Below are 20102 nucleotides of genomic sequence, written 5' to 3'. Positions count from 1 at the left end.
CTGATGATCCCCCGCTCCATCTCTCCACAGCCATGGCAGACTTCCATGTCCAACCAGAGTCCGTACATGCTGAGGAGTCCGGTGTGGCGAGATTTCAGTGCCAGATCCATGGTCTGCCAGAGCCTGTCATCAGCTGGGAAAAAGACAGCCGTCCAGTAGACACCAAGGATGAGAGGTTGGCCCAAACTGCAGCATAAGCTCATTAGAAATGGCAGCACTTTGTAGGTAATTTACCGGCTCTAATTGTATTTATGTCCTTCTGTCTGATACCTTGTTTTTCCCCCCACAGATACACTTTGCTGCCCACAGGTGTCCTGCAGATTACTGGGTTGCAACAGGAGGACAGCGGAAGGTTTTGCTGTGTGGCCCATAACAGTGCAGGAGTAAAACACAGCACTGAAGCTCTTCTCACTGTTTCAGGTCGCTATATTGAAACAATTCACATCAATGCTTTATTCTATGTCACATTGATGCAATGCAGACTTACTGTAGATTAACTTTTCAGTCTTTGCTGTATGCTGATCTTTTGCTTTCTCTGTCACTGCTTCAACATGACCTCTCCGTTTTCCTCTAAACCTATTGTTCTTCTGTATGAACTAAGAGATACAACATATTGAGCGAATGCACTCTAAAGAAATCCAATTAAAGGATACCATTCATCGTGCTCATTCCCATCTTACTCTACACTCTCTGTTTTCCTTCCAGGCTCTCAGTCATCTGTTTACAAGGAGCCTATGATCCTGGTCGGACCAGAAAACCTCACCCTCACTGTTCACCAAACTGCTATCTTGGAGTGCGTTGCTACCGGTTACCCTCGGCCCATCGTATCTTGGAGCAGACTAGGTGAGAAAATTTCTTAATCAGGTCAAAGTCCAGGCTGCAGAAGGTGAATGCACAGTACCGGTTTGTGTAGTTAGATTTCATTGAAATTTTCAGCATGTGTGTGCAGAGCGGTGTGTCACAAAGATCACACTGTGCATTCATACAGAGAGGAAGTTTTGAGTGAGCTGTATTCGCTTTGTGTGCTCGTACTTTTGGATGTTCTTTTAAGCACTACTTCCATCTCCCGTGTTGTGTAACACACACATGTGTAGAATACACTTGATACACTACAGCTTCTATTGTATATACATGAGGCAATGGGATTCAACATTAGGGCCCTAGGGCTAAACATTATGTTCGACTCGGTGTTGATAAATGCGTGCTTCATCTGCTCATGAAGTCGAACCTCCTTTTCGAAGCACTGGAGAGCCTTTGAGTAATTGCAAGGAGATGCTGAAACAGATGCGATTAGTTTCTTCTTCCCATCACATGCATTTTTTTCTACACTATCATTCAAAGTCTGTTGTGACAAATTTTTCAATCTGGTATCTGTTTTCTTTACCTATTATCCAATCTGATTTGCTGTTCTGAATGTAAATTGCTCCCCCTCCCAAACAGTTGGGGCTAATCAGATTGGCGGTATTGCCTTACACAATATCACTAGAATGAAATGCTAACACGATGGGATTTGTATGTATTAGATTAAGCCAGGGGAGGCTGGGATAAGATGCTTAATGAATCTGATAGTTTCACATCAGTCACTTCGTAATGCTAGAGTTTGTTTGGTGCTATTCATTGCAAAGCTCTACAGTTTGCAAGCGTGTTCTCCTTCTTTTCTGACACTAATCTAATTAGTGCTTGACAGAGAAAAACTGATGGAGATGGAAAGAGAAAGAGGGAGAGAAAGGAAAGAAATATCGCGATTAAAGGCAAGAACTGCTTTTGTTGAGACAAAAAGCTTGTTACTTCTCAGTCCAGTGACTCTGGTAGTGATAATAGAAAATGCAGAAAGAGCAATAAAACATGTCATCGTGACAGATGCCAACAAAACCCTCTTGGTAAGCAATTTTGAGTGATCTTTTTCAGTTCAATAATATGTCATGATTAATCACAATATTATGCTCTCCATTTCCATAAGATTAGATCTTGTCTTTCTATAAGGTTTCTCACTTGTCAAAGTTTGGATTCGGTTCATTGGCTTCTTATTAAGTTTGTAACCGACTGTGAGTTTCTTATGATCAGTTGTAATGGATTCAATGGCTGCTTTGAGAATGAAAACGTATGGGTCTTTCCTTTGTTATTGTTTTTGTAATCTTATTGAAAGTGTCAGACAAGTGAATATATGAGATTAAAGGGAATGGTAAAACTGTTTTTGTTTACGCTGCAGATTTTATTGACCGTCACATGCAGTCCTGCTTGTTAGTAATCTAATAAATATTAAATCACAGGCCATGAGTTAAACATTGCCTTAACTTATTTGCATTAAAGCTATGAACGTGCACCTAAAAATACACTGCTGACTTGTGACCATATGGTTTGTCTCTGGCTGTAGTTCTTGCCTCTGCATGTGTCCACTGTGTTGTCCATCTCTCTGCCCCCCCCCCCCCCCGCCTGGCTTTTTCACACATCAAATCTGGGCCGTACAGGCTTGCAGGGTGTAGATGGAAGTTGAAGATAATATTAGAGACGGACTAAAGTCATTGTTGGGGTTGAGACTCAAAATTGGGAGCACGGGAAAATGTGAGCTTATCATGTAAGTTCAGCTAGAGCTAGAGAGGAGGCAACTACGGATTGTGTGAGTAGATAGGAGATTAGAAACTGCAGTTTGTATTCCCCCGATCACAGCTGAACCTCCTTTGTGTAACTTTTCAAAAGGAAATGTGCCTTCGTCCAAAGCATTTTCAGATATTTCATTGGATGGTTTAAAAATAATAATAAGTGTCAGCTTTAACGAACTGACCATCCATTAGAGCAGCTGCATATAGTTTTACACAATCTATGTCCCACTCCCAATAAAGATAACTAAGAATGCACACCGGCACACATCAGTAAACAGAAACCCAGTGGCCTTTCTCTGCTTACTGCCTTTGCGTTAGTTGTTTTGGCATCATCATCACAAGACAAATAAAATTATGATGCATTTCACTGTGAAGGCTGCATCCTTGACCTCTGGAGGGGCTAGAAATAGCACTGTCTTTGTCAGCCAGTGGCCAATAAAATGCAGTATATTCATTTAGTAATTTTTGCTGGTAATATAACCCCACTTTTATCTTTACAGTTGCAAACACATCCCCATTCTCCCATGAAACAAACATATACATGTTCAAAGCTTGTCCTTTTTCACAGTTTTACTATCTAAAATTGTCCCATCTATCCTTCTCAACTCCCTGTTCCCTCTATTTCCCCTGACCAGACGGCCGCCCCATCGGTGTGGAGGGAATCCAGGTACTCGGCACAGGGAATCTGATGATCTCAGATGTTGGTGTGCAGCACTCAGGGGTCTATGTGTGTGCTGCTAACAAACCAGGGACCCGTGTTCGCAGGACTGCTCAGGGACGTCTGGTGGTCCAAGGTGAGTTCTGGATAAAAGGCCTGTGCCATTTCAAAACATTAGGTAGGAGGAGGTTGTGGAGGAAAAGGTGAAAGCGCACAGCTGTGCTCCAGTGATAAGGTAAAGCTTGTCAGTTCTGTGGGTGGACTTCTGTCTCGACAACCCGTGTACCATGCAAAAACTTCCCCAGCATCCTACCACCCTACTGTTGGAGTGCACAACCCAGCTGTAGGCAACTCTGTGTGTAGTTGTTTCTGCCACTAAATGACTCTAGTGCCTGATGTGGGTGGAATGTAAATGATTATTATGGTGCATATCTGTCAGACATACCATCATACCAAGGTTGTGCTTGATTTTAATCCACAGTATGTTATACCATTGTTGATTGATTTTTTTGTCTGCCTGGCAGCAGCAAGTCCAACTAGCCAATCATAGTTCACAATGCAAAATGCAAATGCAAATCCCCAGCAATGACTTACAGGTGGAGATTGAAATTTAAAAGATCATATAAATTAATTAACACTGTCTTTTAACCTTTCATATTGACCATCATCAGTAAAGAACAGAACAAATCGACAACATTCAACAACAGCTACCAATGGCAATTTTACTGCCCATTTGACATGGATAAGACAAACCGTGGAAAGCACATAGCACAACAAAGACAGTCTTTAGTTTGGAGGAACATACCATCAAAGCTGTCATCTACTACAAAATCGTGAATATTCTTTCCTTTTAAAATAGATGTTTAAGCAATTCTCTTACTGCATCCTGCAGAGACAAATCGGAGAAGATATATGAAAAGTGTGCAAGTTTTCCTCCTAGCTGAAAAATGTGTGTTTTAAGACTTAAAAGATACACAAATGAACCTTTTTCTAAACTACACTGCACTGTTTTGTGTCAGCACTGTAAAGCAAGCAGTTTCCAATTTTCTCTTTCATGCCCACAGGTCCCAATTTTTTTTGGAAGAGATTCAAATATCTTTTTAAGCTATAGAGTGTACACTCCCCCTCTCTGGTGACACACATCCAACAATGGTTACAATGAATACAATATCCTCACCAATTTTTCTTGGATCTAACCATGCAACCTTGCTAGGGTTTAGCTGTAATGAGAAGTTCACTTTCAAAACAAGGCAAGTGGGATTGAAAAGCATCTTGGCTACACACACTTGGCTTTGGCGTATGTTAGACATAAAAGTTAAAGACATTTTCATATTGGTACTCTGGTTTGGCTAAAGCAAAAATAAATAACAATAAATGCAGTAATGTTAGTTATTTAAATATAAGTTAAATAGAATAATAATAAAAAATAAAAATATAAATCAAATGCATAGTTAATGGCTGTAAAATGCAACACTGATGCAGTTTCTCAGGCTCAAAGAGGTAAATGGGTTTGACCAATGGGGTGTTGTCAGGTGTGGGCGGCCATGCGCATCAATTGTCACCGGGCTGGAAAAAGCTAACATCTTCCTCTCTCACATATTGATCAGATGCACCATACTTTGCTTCAGTCCATCACAGTATTGATCTTGATCGATATTTCATTTTATCTGCATGTCAACTCTGAGACAGGACCCTACCCTAGGAGGAACAAACGTCATAGATGTTAATTATGTGTCAATGTCTTTGGGTGTTTTAAATCGATTTGTGGAAACGGTGTAGTGTTAATTCCAAATGAATTTATCTTGGGCCAATGTTAATAAAGGAATAATACACGTTAATTTCACCACATGTCCCTGAAAGCCTGGCTATTAGTCTGGTATAAATAAGCCAGTTGACGTCTTTATGAATATAAAAGGGTGTCAAAGGCTTTCAAGTCAGAAAAGTCAAGAGGTCAGAAATTTTAAATTACTGTAGACAAGTGTACTTACAAAATCATCGTATAATGCCCAAATGCTCTGATACAGTTAGTCAATAGGTTAATTTCCCTTCTTTGAGGTAAAAAAAAAAAAAAATAAAATGAGAAACAAAGCCTGACGGAGGAGTCATGATGTGTGAACCAAATGGGAAAAACAAGAGGAAGATGGATGGATGGATGGTGCTCATGATCTAACCCACACCCTTATGGGAAAAAATCAATATCTTCCAGAGCTCCCTCTGACCTTCACCTTTTAGACAACAGGCAGAGCGAAAGAGGGAGTAAAGCAGAGAAAGAGGACGAGATAAATGAAAGCACCATCACAAGCTGTCACCAGCTTCCTTTCAACTGCCTGAGGTCCCTTTAGCTTTTCCAGTGGGAGAATGGAAACACTTACATGGAATAATGTAGACAACAAACAAGAAGGAGGCCAACACATGTTGTAAAAAATCAAGAATTGTGTCGTTCATTACACATGCATATGAACATGCATACTGCAGATTGTTTGAGATGGTCACGTGTGCATTGGATACCAAATTCATAAAAATCCTCTGCTCAAAATGTTCCCCAGCAAAATTTTGTCATGTTAACAAGTAACTAAAAAGTACTGGCATTTTCTTCCCAGCTAATTTAAAATTAAGGTGGCACCAGGTTTACTTCAAACTATTCACAGAATTGATTTGATTAATTTCATATTCCCTCATTCCTCTGGCCAATGGTTGGCTCTGAAACCTCCTTGTGTATTCTTTAGCTATGTTTTCAGACAAACAAACACTTATGACATGTGTCAGCTTGCATGTCTTTTTTGTGCGCCCAAATTGGGACAGTAAAGTGAATCACTTGATTCTTGACATCATATTTCAAGCCTCCTAATCAATATCACAATTAATACCGGCATCATGACTTTGGTCTATTTATTTGATTTTACATTGTGATGAGCAAGAATTGATATTTGAGCATCAATCCGCACATTGATCCATGTTTCTCTACTCTCAGTGGAATTAGATGTTTGGCTGTCATTGTTTTGTGTTTTGTTGTTAGTTTGTTTTGTATGCATTTCTGTTACAAACACCGGTCTCAATAAATAATGATAAATAAAATGAGTTGAGGTTTCCAGCTCCAGATGACTGAGATATTTATAATCCCCATACAATTATTTCTGAGTTAAGATGGGCATCAATAATTCAGGTTATGAAATCACTGACAAGTGCTGAGACAATGCCTGCAGGGGAGATGATACATTACCTTTGTCTGTCACTTGAAATTAAAGCACCGACCCCAAAATCGAACTTTAGCGGCTGTAACATAATTTATCTCAGAGAATAAATGAATAAGCTATTACCACTAATTGACCATAGTTTAAATCCTATACCATAGGAAGAAACACAATACGGTATCCTATTACTTGCAAAATGTTCTTTCGTTGATTAAGACAATAGTTATATCTGCTCTCCTCCTTCCATGTTTCTAAGTTCTAGCTCACATTTATTTAGTATATTGTACTTACATTGATATGATAGCTGTTATAATAATAATCTATAATAATTTGCTAAACACATCCAATACTTTACCTTTTGTCAGTATAATACAGTGAATCAGTAAAGGAGTAACTGATGGCCTTTCATATTTGTCTTTGTCTATCTTCATCAAGCTCCTTCACTTTTTCTTTTTGTTTTCATTAGCATCATTTTTCTCCCTTCTTCATCCTACTCTAATCACCCAGACACTTTATAACTAAGCTGTGTTAACTGCCTCCTTAATCCTGCCTCTTCCTCCAGCTCCGGCAGAGTTTGTGCAACCCCCACAGTCCATTGCTCGTCCTGTTGGCACCACTGCCATCTTCACCTGCCATGCTCAGGGTGAGCCCGAGCCCCAGCTCACTTGGCTGAAGAACGGGCAGATTCTGGAGCCCAGGGGGCACGTCAAACTCAGGAACAACAACAGGTAAAGCAACAAACAAACAAACGAACTCACATTCACGTATAAACAAGGATCATACAGATTCATGAGGGCAATGAGGTTGAGCAAACCATATCAGTGATTAACTGTCATAATAATGGATTCTTCAAGATAGCCTTTTTTCTGACACTGAAATTTCTTATTATCATTCAGCAATCAAGAGGTCAGTTTGTGACCATTGTGATTTTCGTTCCACCAAGAATTTGCTTTGCTGTCTTTTTATCTGATGCAACAAATGATTTTTCATATTTATATTCGAGATGAGAATTTTAAAAGAAAGGGATACAAATAGCTTTTGGGGAGCCGTGTGTAACTATCCAGCTGATAATGTGTGAAAGTGACTAATGACTAATGAGGAAATTAATTCATCATTACCATATAAAACATAATAACTTTGGTGACTCCAAAGCAGATGTCAATGGTAAGTAAATGATTATTTTAAATTATTAATAACAACTAATTATAAGCCAAGTCAACTAAATCTAAGTATGGTTCAGTTTTTTCTTGATTCTCTTCACAGTGTTGGCAACCCTCCTGTTTAACCTCTGACTAATGACTAAAGAGTGCACTGAGACGTAGTTCAGTAACCGTTAACTTGCTCAGCCAGCAGTCTAACAGGAAGAAAGATGTCTTTTACAAATTAAATAGACTCTACTAATATAGATGGATTAAAGAAATAAATCTTTCTAGATGTCATTGGAGTTCCTCTCTCAGATTGGCTAATTAATTATTTATTATTAATATTTACAGATTTTCATTTAACAATCTCGAGCTCACCTCCTGGATGCAAGCCTTGTGTGCCTTTTTCCACCAGCAATTAATTAAACAAAGTATTAAATATGAGACACAAATGAACCTTATGGACACTGGTGGAATTTAATTTGGTTAACAATTTAAAGCTCAGCTGTGTATGTTAGTATTTAGTCTGTTGTGTAAGAGGCATATGGTACATAAACCTTTTCTGGGTTTGGTTGGCAGAAAGTGGCCTATTCATTTCAATCAATCCAAAATTTCTATCTAAAAGCCCAGCTCTCTTTCACAAACAGTCTACACTACATTCACTGTATCCTCACAAAGTAGTACCACACTTGCAGAAGTATTATGGCTGTCATTATCAATAACAACTTCCTTGATCAGATCATTGGTATCATCGCACGTCCGATATCTCTGTGTGTCTGTTGCTTCCAAAACTGCAGCTGCTAGAATCATGCCTGCCAAGACATGAGCCTCAATTTATTTGAGCCTTTGTGTATGTGAGCAGCATATTGACTGGAAGTTGGATACTTTCCCATGGCAGTCCCCAGGAATGTCACGGGGAAACTGAGCAACCAGCTCAGCTAGTTAGCATTTCCAGCACCTCACACTATAAAGACTGCATGTGGCAGGATTATCGTCTGAGTTTAGATTTAATTTAGAAGTGTGACCTTTTGCATGAATGGCTTTGTTTATGACATGGTTTAATTAAACAGTTGCAGAATACAAGTGCATAATAACTCAGAGAATTATTTATATGCCCTTCATTTGTTCACCTTCTCAATTGTATGTGTGAATACTAACTGTATTAATTGAAAACGTGTTTTTGAGTCATTTCTATTTTTCATTGCTGCACACAGAGATACGTTTTTCCTGTTGACCTTGGCAGTCGACCATTCATGGATGTTCTTACTATTCATAAGAGAGAAATATGAAGTGAATATATTAAATATGCGCCAAAAAAATCAATACTTGCTCTCTGTAGCATTCAGTGAAGTGAGTAGACACCTCCATTGCTCACATACACTGCTCAACTCCCACTTGCCACTACCAGTCTCTATCAGAAAGAGAGATGGAGCGAGGCACCAACAAAGAAAAAAAAAAAAAAAGGGAAGAAAAATAATGAGGTGCTAAACTTGGATGAAGAGAAAAAAGGGAGAAAACCGGGCAAAAGAGAAATGATTATTCGGTGGGAAGAACGAATGAGGATAAAGAAAGATGGAGCAGGTAGTCAAAGCATCGCGGCATCTTCACTTGCCACCATTAGTGTATGACCTGCTGTAATATGGAACTCATGCATCACAAACCACACTCTGTGATTGGGTAAAGGGGAAGGCTTCATCTGGAGATCTACCATTAGCTAATTAGCTCATAAACTCAGCTAGTTGACCAGGAAATGCGGTCAGCTATTTAGAGAACCTTTAGAGAGCAGACCATCTTGATGTGCATTAAGAGTTGAGCAGTGGAGCTGAGTAGAGAGAAGACATCACAGTTTTTAGTGTAAAATTGCAGAGCACTAAATGTAAACAGCACTCTTACCCAATATTACTGTCAATATAACTGTCTCTTCAGCAAAATGTGTAAATGGAATGGTATAAATCCTTTAAAAATAGCCTTTAAAAGTCATTTAACAAAATTACTGGTAATTCATTTTCTTCGCACGTGTGAGTGGACGATTAATGGACAAATCGTTTATGCTGTTTTCCAATGTAGTAAAATGTCAACACCAGAGACGAGAATGTGTGTCCTGCCTTCATTCAAACGATCGGTGAGGGTAGTTTCAGGTCACCACCGCAAAAGATAAACATAAACTTGAAGCAAAGAATGCATCAATTTTCCCAACATTTAAAATTACAGAATATAACTTTATTGTTTAAATATTTTAATTACCTATTCGGACATGGAGAGGATTTTCAGTCTAGCAATGATGTGGACATATTCCCTTTTTTGTGAGCACATCTCATTTTTCCAAAGTTAGGGATTGGAGTTTACCGCTCCCAATCAGGATGGAAATGCTCTTTTAGTTCAACTACCACACGTCTCAATAGTTAGGATAGAAAGTACCTGCATTAGTTAGGACAACAATCACAATTCTTAGTAATTCATAATAAAGTGTGTTGACTGCCTATTCCAAAGTGAAACACGAGTGATGGTATGCAAATTGTACGCACGGTAATGATATCAGTTCCAGGCAACATAATAATTCAGTTCTTTTTTGTATTAACCCTAGCCCGAACCCTAACCCTAATGCATTTTATCATAGGAAGCAACATAGTCAGTAGAGAAATATTAATTAATGTTTATCTTGGGTATGATTGTGTGTGTCTTTGTACAAATTTACACATTAGCAGAGGTTTCCCCCCTCAAACATCTCTCAAGATGGTGACCTTCAAGAGCAAATCAGACAAGGGAAGGAAGGAAATCGATCGTACATTTCATTCACGCACATGCATGCACACACATTAATCAGAAAGCAAGTGAGCCTGTATGTGTACAAATAACCTGTGGTGCAACCCATCATTCGTTTTGTGCAGACGCATAATCAAACATGAAAATTCCCAACTATGTTGCCCTTAACTCTGCATCTGCGCCCACAATTTGCACATACAGACAAGAAGTCCAGTGCAAGAAGCAATGATGCCAGAGAACACACCTGCGCACACATACGCACACATACGCACACACTCCAAAAAATTACTGCTATCCAATTCATTATCAGTCTCTGCTGACCAGGCTCCGGTAAAACATGCCATCGTGGCCATTCGAACGCTAAGAGCTATTCCTAATTAAGGATGAGGAGTCCCTGAAGATGGGGAGTGTGATCTTCCAAGATATGCAAGTTGCGCATCATACATGTATCATTGCGCAATGATACATGAGGCTGAAGGATGAAGGCCTGTTTGTCGTAAAAGTGAAGATGATGATGAGTAAAATGTTTTCACTTTTCTCTAAATTACTTAGAAAACTATTGTAAAAAGGACCTATTTTCCCTGCAACTAATGGCCAACATCAGATCGGATCAGGGATTCGCACAAAACTGGACATTTTGTAGCAGAATCCTTTCAAAGGCTCTTTTTTTCTCCTTTCTTCTTTTTTCTGCTGTCTTTCACCAAGACCTGCCTTTCTTGTTTGCGGCCCCTCTCTGTGCCCCACGTCCCCCTTCCTGCCCCCATTACAGAGAGCTGGTGCCTGGGCATTGGCCTTAAACTCTGACCCTGCCTGTAATCAGTCATATCCCTGGGCCCTTCCCTCCTCTCAGGCCACAGACAGCTCATTGCTCCTCCTCCCCTTTCCCACCTCTTCCTCCTGTTCTCTCTTTTGTCTCCATATTTTTTCCCTTTCCCTCTTGCTGGATCTAGAATGGCCATAGCGGCTTTTGACGCAGTGCTGCTCAGAGACAACGGAGAGTAAACACAGCTTCAGCAGCTGAACAACAGACCCAAGCCCCCGCTGTCAGCCACTCCCCATATCCATCAGTCTGTGAAATGACCTTGAACTGATGAGTCAGATCAGCTTTAGAGCTCATTTAAGGCAAGCAAACAGCCCAAATTCAGACCTCCCAAAAGCCCTTCTTTTTCTCTCACTCAGATTTTCCATCTTTCTCTTTCTCTTACACATTTTATGAATCTTTGTTTGCCTTTTTCTTCTGTTGTATATCAACGTCACTCACTCACTCATTTTCTAAAGCTTATCCGTTTCCAGATCGTGGGGGCTGCTGGAGCCAATGCCAGATAACACTGGGTGAGGGTGCGGTACCGCAAGAGAACATGCAAACTCTGCACAGAAAGGTCCCAGGCTAAATTCCTAGACTGAACTGTCTAATTGTAAAAATCTTAAGACTAAATGTTTAAGGCTAAAAGAGAGGTCCTTTTGCAGAGCATGTCATTTTTTTAATCCACAAGAGAATTTTTCATATTAATCTTTTTAGAAAGATGGTGGCCCTGTAAATGGGTTGTATAAACGTAGTGCTCTACGTTAATTCTTTTCTATTAAATAAAATTAGATGGTTTCACAGACCATCAAGGATTTTGCTTCATAAATATAAAGTTTGCTTAAGGCAATTGTGATTCAACTAAAACCAGTTCTTCTTCACGTCTCAGGCTCCATTAGGTCTTTCCCGAGAAATACCCTGGTATAGGAACAAATGTGAGCTGCAGCTGCAGGAAGTCTAAATGAACACCTACTTCAGCAGAAACAGGCTGTTCCTCATTTTCCAAATGATTCCCCGAACATTAACTCTGTAAATATGATGCCAAAGCAAAACAAAAAGAACCATTTTAGATGAAGTCATAGCCAAACAGACTTAAATCATTTTTATCTCACATTCTGGGGGAAAAAATAAAACCAAATTGCTGCAGTCAGAAATAATGTGTGATAATGCCGCAAGGTATGACGCAAATATGCATGTAAATATGTATACAAGCATCTGAAGCACTTTAGGCATCCTTCAGGTTTCCATCCTGGAAGTTAGAAAGGAAGTTTCGACAGCAGGCGTGGAATTTCATAAGTTATACATCAGCATCATTGGCCTGTGTGCATGTGAGTTGGCATGTGTATTGTATGCTTGTGCGTTCATGCATGTGTATGTGAATATGCCTGCTTGTGGTTGCTACCGTGCCTCAAGAAACAAGCAGCATCTTGTGGAATTTCTCTACCTTTTCCTCAAGGCCCAACGAGGCCCAGTGACATTGAGTAGCGTGGTCCCCGGGAGGCGTCTTTGCTGTTTCTGTGGCATCTGGTCATGCTCTCTGTCTGCGAACACTCCATCTATTTCTGATATGAAAGGCTGTCAGAAAAGTGATGGTTGAGTAGCAAGCTGAGGGCTGGCGACTGCTGCCACCTCTGAGGTCAGAGGTGGGATTGACTTAGAAAAGGTGGAGTACAAAGGCCCTCTTTGACCTGATAACTATCCCGATTGAATCCACCTGGAAGGCCGGAAAGAATAATGAGTCTTCCACCTCCCCGCCTAGTCTGACCCAATTTAGAGATGTACAGTAATTGTGTCCCAGCACATCAATTTTGAAAAGGAAATGAAATGATTCACTCCTCCGTACTGCCCGCTGACCTAGAAGAGCATTGCCTTGTCTTTACAAATCCATCATTACAAACCTTGTTGAGGCTCTGATGAGGTCAGTGTTGTCCGCCAGGAGCTGAAATGCCACTTTCCTCATGTCCAATTTCACAGATCCAGAAGGTGTCCAGTTGCAGACCATGTTAACTGCACAAAGCTAACATGTTGTTCTTTCAATTAATTTCATGCTTCTCCTCACAGGATCATTGCAGCATTTAATAAATCCTGTTTTAATACACTCAGGAGCCAATCTGTCAGTCAAAGAGGGACAACAATCTGCTCAACAGGTTTTTACAGACTATCAAGATGATGCAGGATATATTGAACTCCTGGAATCAATAATACTATTTTAAAAGGTGAAGCACAGCGTGAGAAGCAGAAGCCAGATAGTTGTCTTCCCCTGTTCTTGAAGTGCCATGACCCAAGGCCGCACCAGCTTTCACACAGAAAATAAATAAAGCTAAAAATCAAGTCCTTCCATATTTCAAAGGTATTCGTTATATGTGTTTTGTCAGTTTTCCACATTGCACCTTGAATATGGAAGAAATAGCCTTGGCATGAAGAATTACTTTGTGCCACAGGACCTCATTTCCATAGTATGTTAAATGTTTTATTTTTTCTCTTGCCGTAGGACAAACACAATGAGAAAAGTGGATTATATATTCTCATCTAATAACACCTACTTAGCATTCACACACATACACATACATGCAATGCCCTCCCTATCTTGCCTCTATAGCTGAATAGAGGCAAGATTGGAGGGAAAATGTAGAAGCGGAAAAAGAAAAATGGGGACAAAGAGTAAAAATATAGAGTGAAAGCAGTGAGAGAAATGATTGCTTGGTGTAGGAGGTTGTGTGTATGCAAATGTATGGAAGTGTTTTACTAATACAGGCAAATTACATTTTTGATACACTGAACAGATTTATCAACTCACATGGGAGTTGAAGTAAAAGGCAAATGAGTTTGAAAATATGCACTTTGCATGAGCAACGACTGCACATACAGAGCAGTGCTGCTGTCTGCAGTATTTGGTGTTATTTCTCTCACTAACTGAAACACACAGCTGAACTTTGCACCTTACGATCCTCACATTAATCTTTGAATCCATTCATGTTCGAGTCCAGGCCTGAAGGATGAAGTGGACACAGTTATTGCATTTATTCAAGAACAGAAAGAAAGAAAGTATTTAATTTTAGTAAAACAACTATGTGCTTTTGTACATTGTACTTTTACAGTTTCTGATGGTTGCAGATAATCTGTAAAAGATTTTTTTTTTTTTTTAATAGAGATGACTGTAGAGCGTCAGTATGTCTCTTCCCAAGCAATGCAATGGAATATGAGGATTTACAGTAAACTTAGCACTTTAATTATTTTTTGGTTCTTTTGATTGGCTTCTTGCGATTCTGGTCTATTTTATATAATTTACTACAACTCACGAACACACATATCAAGTAAAAGTGATTTCAAAAGGTGGTTTTGCATTTCTGCAATCAGCGATACAGCAAGATACATTTAAACATTCACCTGAGATCGATAATCTCAGGTTAAACAGGTTACAGTTACAGTTTTTTTACCTGCAGGTGTTGTGTGATGGAGATCAGGCAAAGTGTGAAACTATTTTCATCATTCTTATTATTGGATGGCAAAAAAATCATCTTCTTCCCTTTCCTCTGTCTTCTTGCTCATAGCACACTCACAATCTACGGCATTAGCCAGGAGGATGAAGCTATTTACCAGTGTATCGCTGAGAACAGCGCTGGCTCCACACAAGCTAGTGCGCGCCTTACGGTTCTCTGGGCTGATGGTCTACCAGGTGTTCCGAATCATGTGCAAGCTGAGGCCCTCTCACCCACCACCATCCAGGTGTCCTGGAGGGAGCCTGATCAGAACACTCAGGACATCATAGGCTATGTCCTCCACATCCGCAGGACCTCAGGTAGGAGATGGCTCAAGTAACAAAAACATAAGGGTTTAAAATAAGTAATAAACAAAGCATTACCACAGGAAATCAGCATCAAGGGTCACTTTGGATGAGATGAAGCTATAGAGAGATAAATAAAACCTTTTACAGAAAGTTGGGGGAGCAGAGTGAGTGATTTGAAGCAATGATAATAATAATAATAATAAATACATTGTACAAGTTATGGCTGCAGCTAAATATTCATGTATTCAATTTGAAAATATTTTGCACCTAACTATAAAGCACCATTTTTTTTTTTACTATTCTGCATTTAAAAATGGGACTGATGAAAAGAGACAGCAGCGGGCAGCCTGAATCTCAAAAGCAATTTGCCAGAGCAACATTTTTGAAATCTGCATTCATCTCATGTGCTCAGTGTGTGTTTCTTTCACACCATGGGTAAGTACATGGGTGTGCATGCATGTGTGTGTGTGTGTGTGTGCGGTGAGAGTCACATAGCGCCAGCTGCTGTTCTCCTCAGCAGTTCTATCGGATGGATAATTAAGGGCCCCAGGGGCCAACCAGTGAGATTCACTGTAATTACCTTTCCAAGATTGCATGGCCCAGTTGATGAAGGGCTGAAGGTATATAGCAGTTATGGCTGAATGTCTCTGGATTAAGGAACAATAAACAGCTTTAACACATCTTCTGTAACTCCCACTTTTACTCCCGCTGTCCTTACACCAACCCTGCGATTCAGCCCACTATCATCATTCAGCCTCCCAGGGCCAAACTGGATTAGCTCTCTCCGAACAGAGTTGCTTTGATAGCACCAGTAAAATGGGCAATAACCATAAAATGATGACACAAACAGATTGTATCTATTGTTTCTTCTCTTGATCTTATTTCTCATCACTTTAATGTCTGTTTTTATCCCATCCCCGCTTTCCCAATCATTCGGTATCAGACCCAGTGGAGATGGAGTATGAGGAGGCCGTCAGTAAAGTGACACTGCAGCAGATCATCAGGGACCTGGAGCCCTCCACCAGTTACACCTTCTACGTCAAGGCCTATACATCCCACGGGGCTAGCAAATCATCAGAGAGTGTCACTGAGAGAACTCATGGGGAGGGTGAGTAGGAAGCAGAACATTTACCCACTAACAATATCTTTTACCAATAACAAACACGCTGAGAAAAGATCTGCATGTTTGGCTGACATTTAATAGAAGCAAGAGCAAACATTTGAGAACATCAATATAAAGTAGATAAGTGTGAATGTGAAATTGTTGTGAAGCATGATACATTTTAATTTGCTACATTTTGCATTACAGATTAAATTAAAATATATATATCATATTTTTTTGTGCCGCTTTGGTTGACAGTTTATATTATGTTGCAGTGCCAGCACCTCCTTCCCTCTACACCAAGGTGGTGAACAGCAGTGTGGTGCAAGCCATGTGGGAGCCTTCTTCCAAGATGGGCCAACATCAAGGCTTCAGGCTGTATTACAGAAGAGCCCACATCCCGCTCTTTACTGGTCCTTTCAACTTCCCCCGCAATGTCACCCAGTACAACATCACTCAGCTGGGTGAGATTTATACCATTAATATTTGTATTTATTTATTAATCAACTGAACTGTTTTCATTTTCTTAGAACTCATTGTGATCGTAACAAACGAAATTCTGTCTTTTCCTGGGCCAATAAGCAGCAGTTTATAATTTCTTTATACTATAAAAAACTATAAAACTATAAAATTATAAAAACTATAAAAAAAAAAAAAAAAAAGTACTTCTAAAAAAAAAATATTTATGGAGTTTCTCACATGTCATTTTAGTATGGAAAATTATTAATCTTACTACTAGTATAATATATTGGCAAAATTAGGGTTACTTCCATTGATTAACACATTTGGCAAAATGGGTTTTTTCTAAAATACATTATATCAGCAATTTTATCCAGTCAGAAAACTTTGCCCTCCTGATATTGCTCATCCTTTTTTATGTTATTTATCTTTTAGAGATTTTTAGTGAATATTACCTGAAAATATCTTTATGTTTTTGTTTTTTTCCAGATCCTGCGCTGGTCTATGAGATAAGGCTCCTTGCTTACAACCAACATGGGGATGGGAATGCCACTGTTCGATTTGTTTCACTTCGAGAGGCTGTGGAGAAATCTGGTGATTTTCAGACACGGCCACACACAGTCACACTTTGTCACACATAACTCCATCAAAGTTGAATACGGTGTAGATGTCCTTTGTATGAGTCCTCTTCTGTTCCTGCAAAGTCAAACTGAGCGGTTTACCTCAGACAGACAGTCTACGAATCTCCTGTACGGCCCAAGCACACTTCATGACGTACCCTGGATTATGTGAACTGACTGTCATGTGTGCTGTATCTCCTCAGTACTGGACACCCCGTGTGACTGTGTCAAAGATGAACAAAGCAAAACATCCGCTACAGGCATTATAATTGGCATTCACATTGGAGTCACCTGCATCATCTTCTGTGTACTTTTCCTCGTCTTCAGTTATCGCGGCAGGTCAGTGAGTAAATCATTAGTGGCACCAAGTGGAACCGATAGAAACAAACCTGCTAATAATTGTTTTGAGGGTTTAGTGTCAGTCCATAATGTTCATGCAGCTGACAAGTGTTTTATGTGTGTGTGTTGGTGTAATCCCCAGGTTAATGATCTGTAAGACAGTTCAGGCCACCCCCCAGGCAGGGCAGAGCACAGTGCTCGAATCCTCATCCTCTTCCCAGGGGGCCTCTGGGCTGAACGGGGCTGCCAGGAGAGAGATGGAGGTCAATGGCAGTGTGGTGGGGAATAAAGGGGTCGACAGCAACGAGCTCGAGAGACTATTCACTCAGCCCAACGTGCAAGACACATGTATGGTGAGTCCAGAGAACCAAAAACGATGTGACCCTGTTTAAGAATGGCTGCCACCACTTGCAAGAGAACAAAGCCAGACTGGAATTACTTTTTGAATTTATTCGAATAATTTTGTGCAACAGCAAAAATAGACAAACCAGACAGTAGCAGACTATGTTTCAATGCAGCACAGTTAAATGGGATGCAGACATTTTCAGGGGAGCAGTAAGCTGTAAACTGAAGCTCTTTGATGCTCTTTTTAATGTTTTTATACTTAACATATATGACAGCGTGATAAAGAAATTAAAGATGCAAGGATAATTTAAGCAGGAATAAACTATGCTAAAATTAATCCATACATAAATAAAAACACAGTCTGTTTTTATTTAATATCTGCTTGTGTTCTCAGTCTGACTCCTACATCCTGAACGAAACCCAGCTGTCTACAATACCACTGGATGAGTTTGTGGTAGAGCGGGACACTGAGACACAGTTCCAGGATCCTCCTGCAGCAGGTCACCATGACCAAGGCTAATCATGTATGAAGGCTAATTCACATGGCACTGCTCACAGTGTCCATTAAGACATTTCTCTCACTCAGGTTGACAAATCTTTCCTTTCAGAAGAATTTTTTCCTTTTGTGCAAAGATTTTTTTATTGGTAACTTAAGAAGTTCTAGAGGATCTAGGACTGTGTATCAGAGTGTATGGCCTGGGTTTAGGGTGCTCTCCTCAGATGGACGGCTGCAGCTAGTCCGACAGGCCAGTTAAATGTTCTTTATTTTGAGTGAAGGGCTGTCACTTTTTCTTAAAAAATCAAAAAAAATGCCAGGCTTAAAAATTTGAACACATTTTTATCCAAAGTCATTTGGACATGAATTGGCCTTTTCTGAGCTCCTCTAATGGATGGATCAGTGCAACACTGACAGGTCAACAGGGCAGCAGTACATCTGGCTAACGCTGAATCTTTCAAGCAACAAAGTGAATTATTATGAAAAATCTGTTTTGATTTGAAATAGCTGATTGAGATATTTAATATTTCCTACATTGAAAAAGTGACAGCCCTAGTCATGTTTATTTCTGGTGTTTATTTTCTGTTGGTAGGCAGAATGTAGGCAGAATGTCCTTGCTATATATATATATATATATATATATATATATATATAGTTTTTTTTGTCAAAGTGGTTATTGGTCTTATCTCAACTTCTCTGATGTCAAAGACTTCTGCTGCCTGCTCTCACCTACCAATGATTCCACCTTCTTGCTCACAGAAGACCTCAGCCTTCTTCCAGCAATTCTATATATTCTGTCTCAGGACTTCATTTCATTTATATCAGCAGTTTTTATGAGTTCTCAGCCTCCATACAGGCACTAGACTTGGCTGTGTGAACCTTTTGACTCAACAAAAACCTACCTCAGCCAGAATGAATGTGTTGCGGGAAGCTTCTTGGGACTTTACCTTCCTCTATGTTCACAATTACTTTACATGCGGAGGAACTGATTTGTTTTAAAATTAGAAGATCAGGTGCCGCACTACCTCAGATGTCAAGAATTTTCTCTCTTCTCCTGCTTGTTTGAAGCAAAACAAAACAAAACAAAACAAAACAAAAAAAAAGTATCCAACGTGAAGCACTTCCAAATGCTGAAGTTAATGTTCTACCTCAAGATAACAATGTTGATGTTGTCGCTGTTGTTGTTGTTTGTTTGTTTATTGCATAATGAAAAACCCTCTTTTCTCCCCTCTGTGAAATCCCAGCCTCCCTGTTAATGAATATACTGTTTGTAAATTCAATGTCAGTACCTCATGCAAGTTGACAGACTGATAACACTGTTGTATGAATTACAGTATTGTAGGAATATTTGTATGAATTTTGTTGTCCCATGGTAAGCTTTTTTTCTAATTTTGGGGGGAAAAAAAGATCATAATACAGTTGTTTGGGTTTTTTTTTTTCCCCAAAATGTAGTTTCTTCAGTGGAGTGAAAAGACCATTAGAGATACACTGCATTTTAATGATTTCGAGGGCCATTCACTGCTGACTTTGACATTTAATGTTCAATTGGACATGAGTCAAAACAATATAAAATAGATCAAATTAGCTGTGTGCCTGTGTTATTGCATGTGTGTTTTGATGCAGACATATTATTGACTGAATGAATGTTTCAGGCATATTATCGTGTATGAAAAACAGAAGAGGAAAAGGATGAGTACAAGTCTTATCAAAATGTCCAAAAGCATTATTTTACTATTGTTTGTGTAATAACATCAAGGAATAGTTTGGCATTTTTCTGTTGTATTTCTTGTTGGCAGTT

General features: G+C 39.6%; 1 protein-coding gene across 1 annotated transcript in view; it reads left to right on the top strand.

Annotated features, from left to right (window-relative positions):
* Window positions 1-18328, top strand: part of igdcc3 (immunoglobulin superfamily, DCC subclass, member 3) — a 44153-nt gene extending 25825 nt beyond the window's left edge. Inside the window, exons 3-14 of the mRNA XM_029498812.1 lie at window positions 31-175; window positions 290-420; window positions 706-843; window positions 3236-3394; window positions 7012-7177; window positions 14708-14955; window positions 15887-16051; window positions 16321-16509; window positions 16994-17098; window positions 17328-17463; window positions 17606-17816; window positions 18203-18328. Of these exons, the coding sequence (XP_029354672.1) occupies window positions 31-175; window positions 290-420; window positions 706-843; window positions 3236-3394; window positions 7012-7177; window positions 14708-14955; window positions 15887-16051; window positions 16321-16509; window positions 16994-17098; window positions 17328-17463; window positions 17606-17816; window positions 18203-18328 (1919 nt within the window). The remainder of the gene's footprint in view (window positions 1-30; window positions 176-289; window positions 421-705; window positions 844-3235; window positions 3395-7011; window positions 7178-14707; window positions 14956-15886; window positions 16052-16320; window positions 16510-16993; window positions 17099-17327; window positions 17464-17605; window positions 17817-18202) is intronic.
* Window positions 18329-20102: the final 1774 nt, after the last annotated feature.

The sequence above is a fragment of the Echeneis naucrates genome, chromosome 3 (genome assembly GCF_900963305.1).
Source record: "Echeneis naucrates chromosome 3, fEcheNa1.1, whole genome shotgun sequence".
NCBI classification, from domain to species: Eukaryota; Metazoa; Chordata; class Actinopteri; order Carangiformes; family Echeneidae; genus Echeneis; species Echeneis naucrates.
This window is presented reverse-complemented; position numbering and strand designations above follow the sequence as displayed.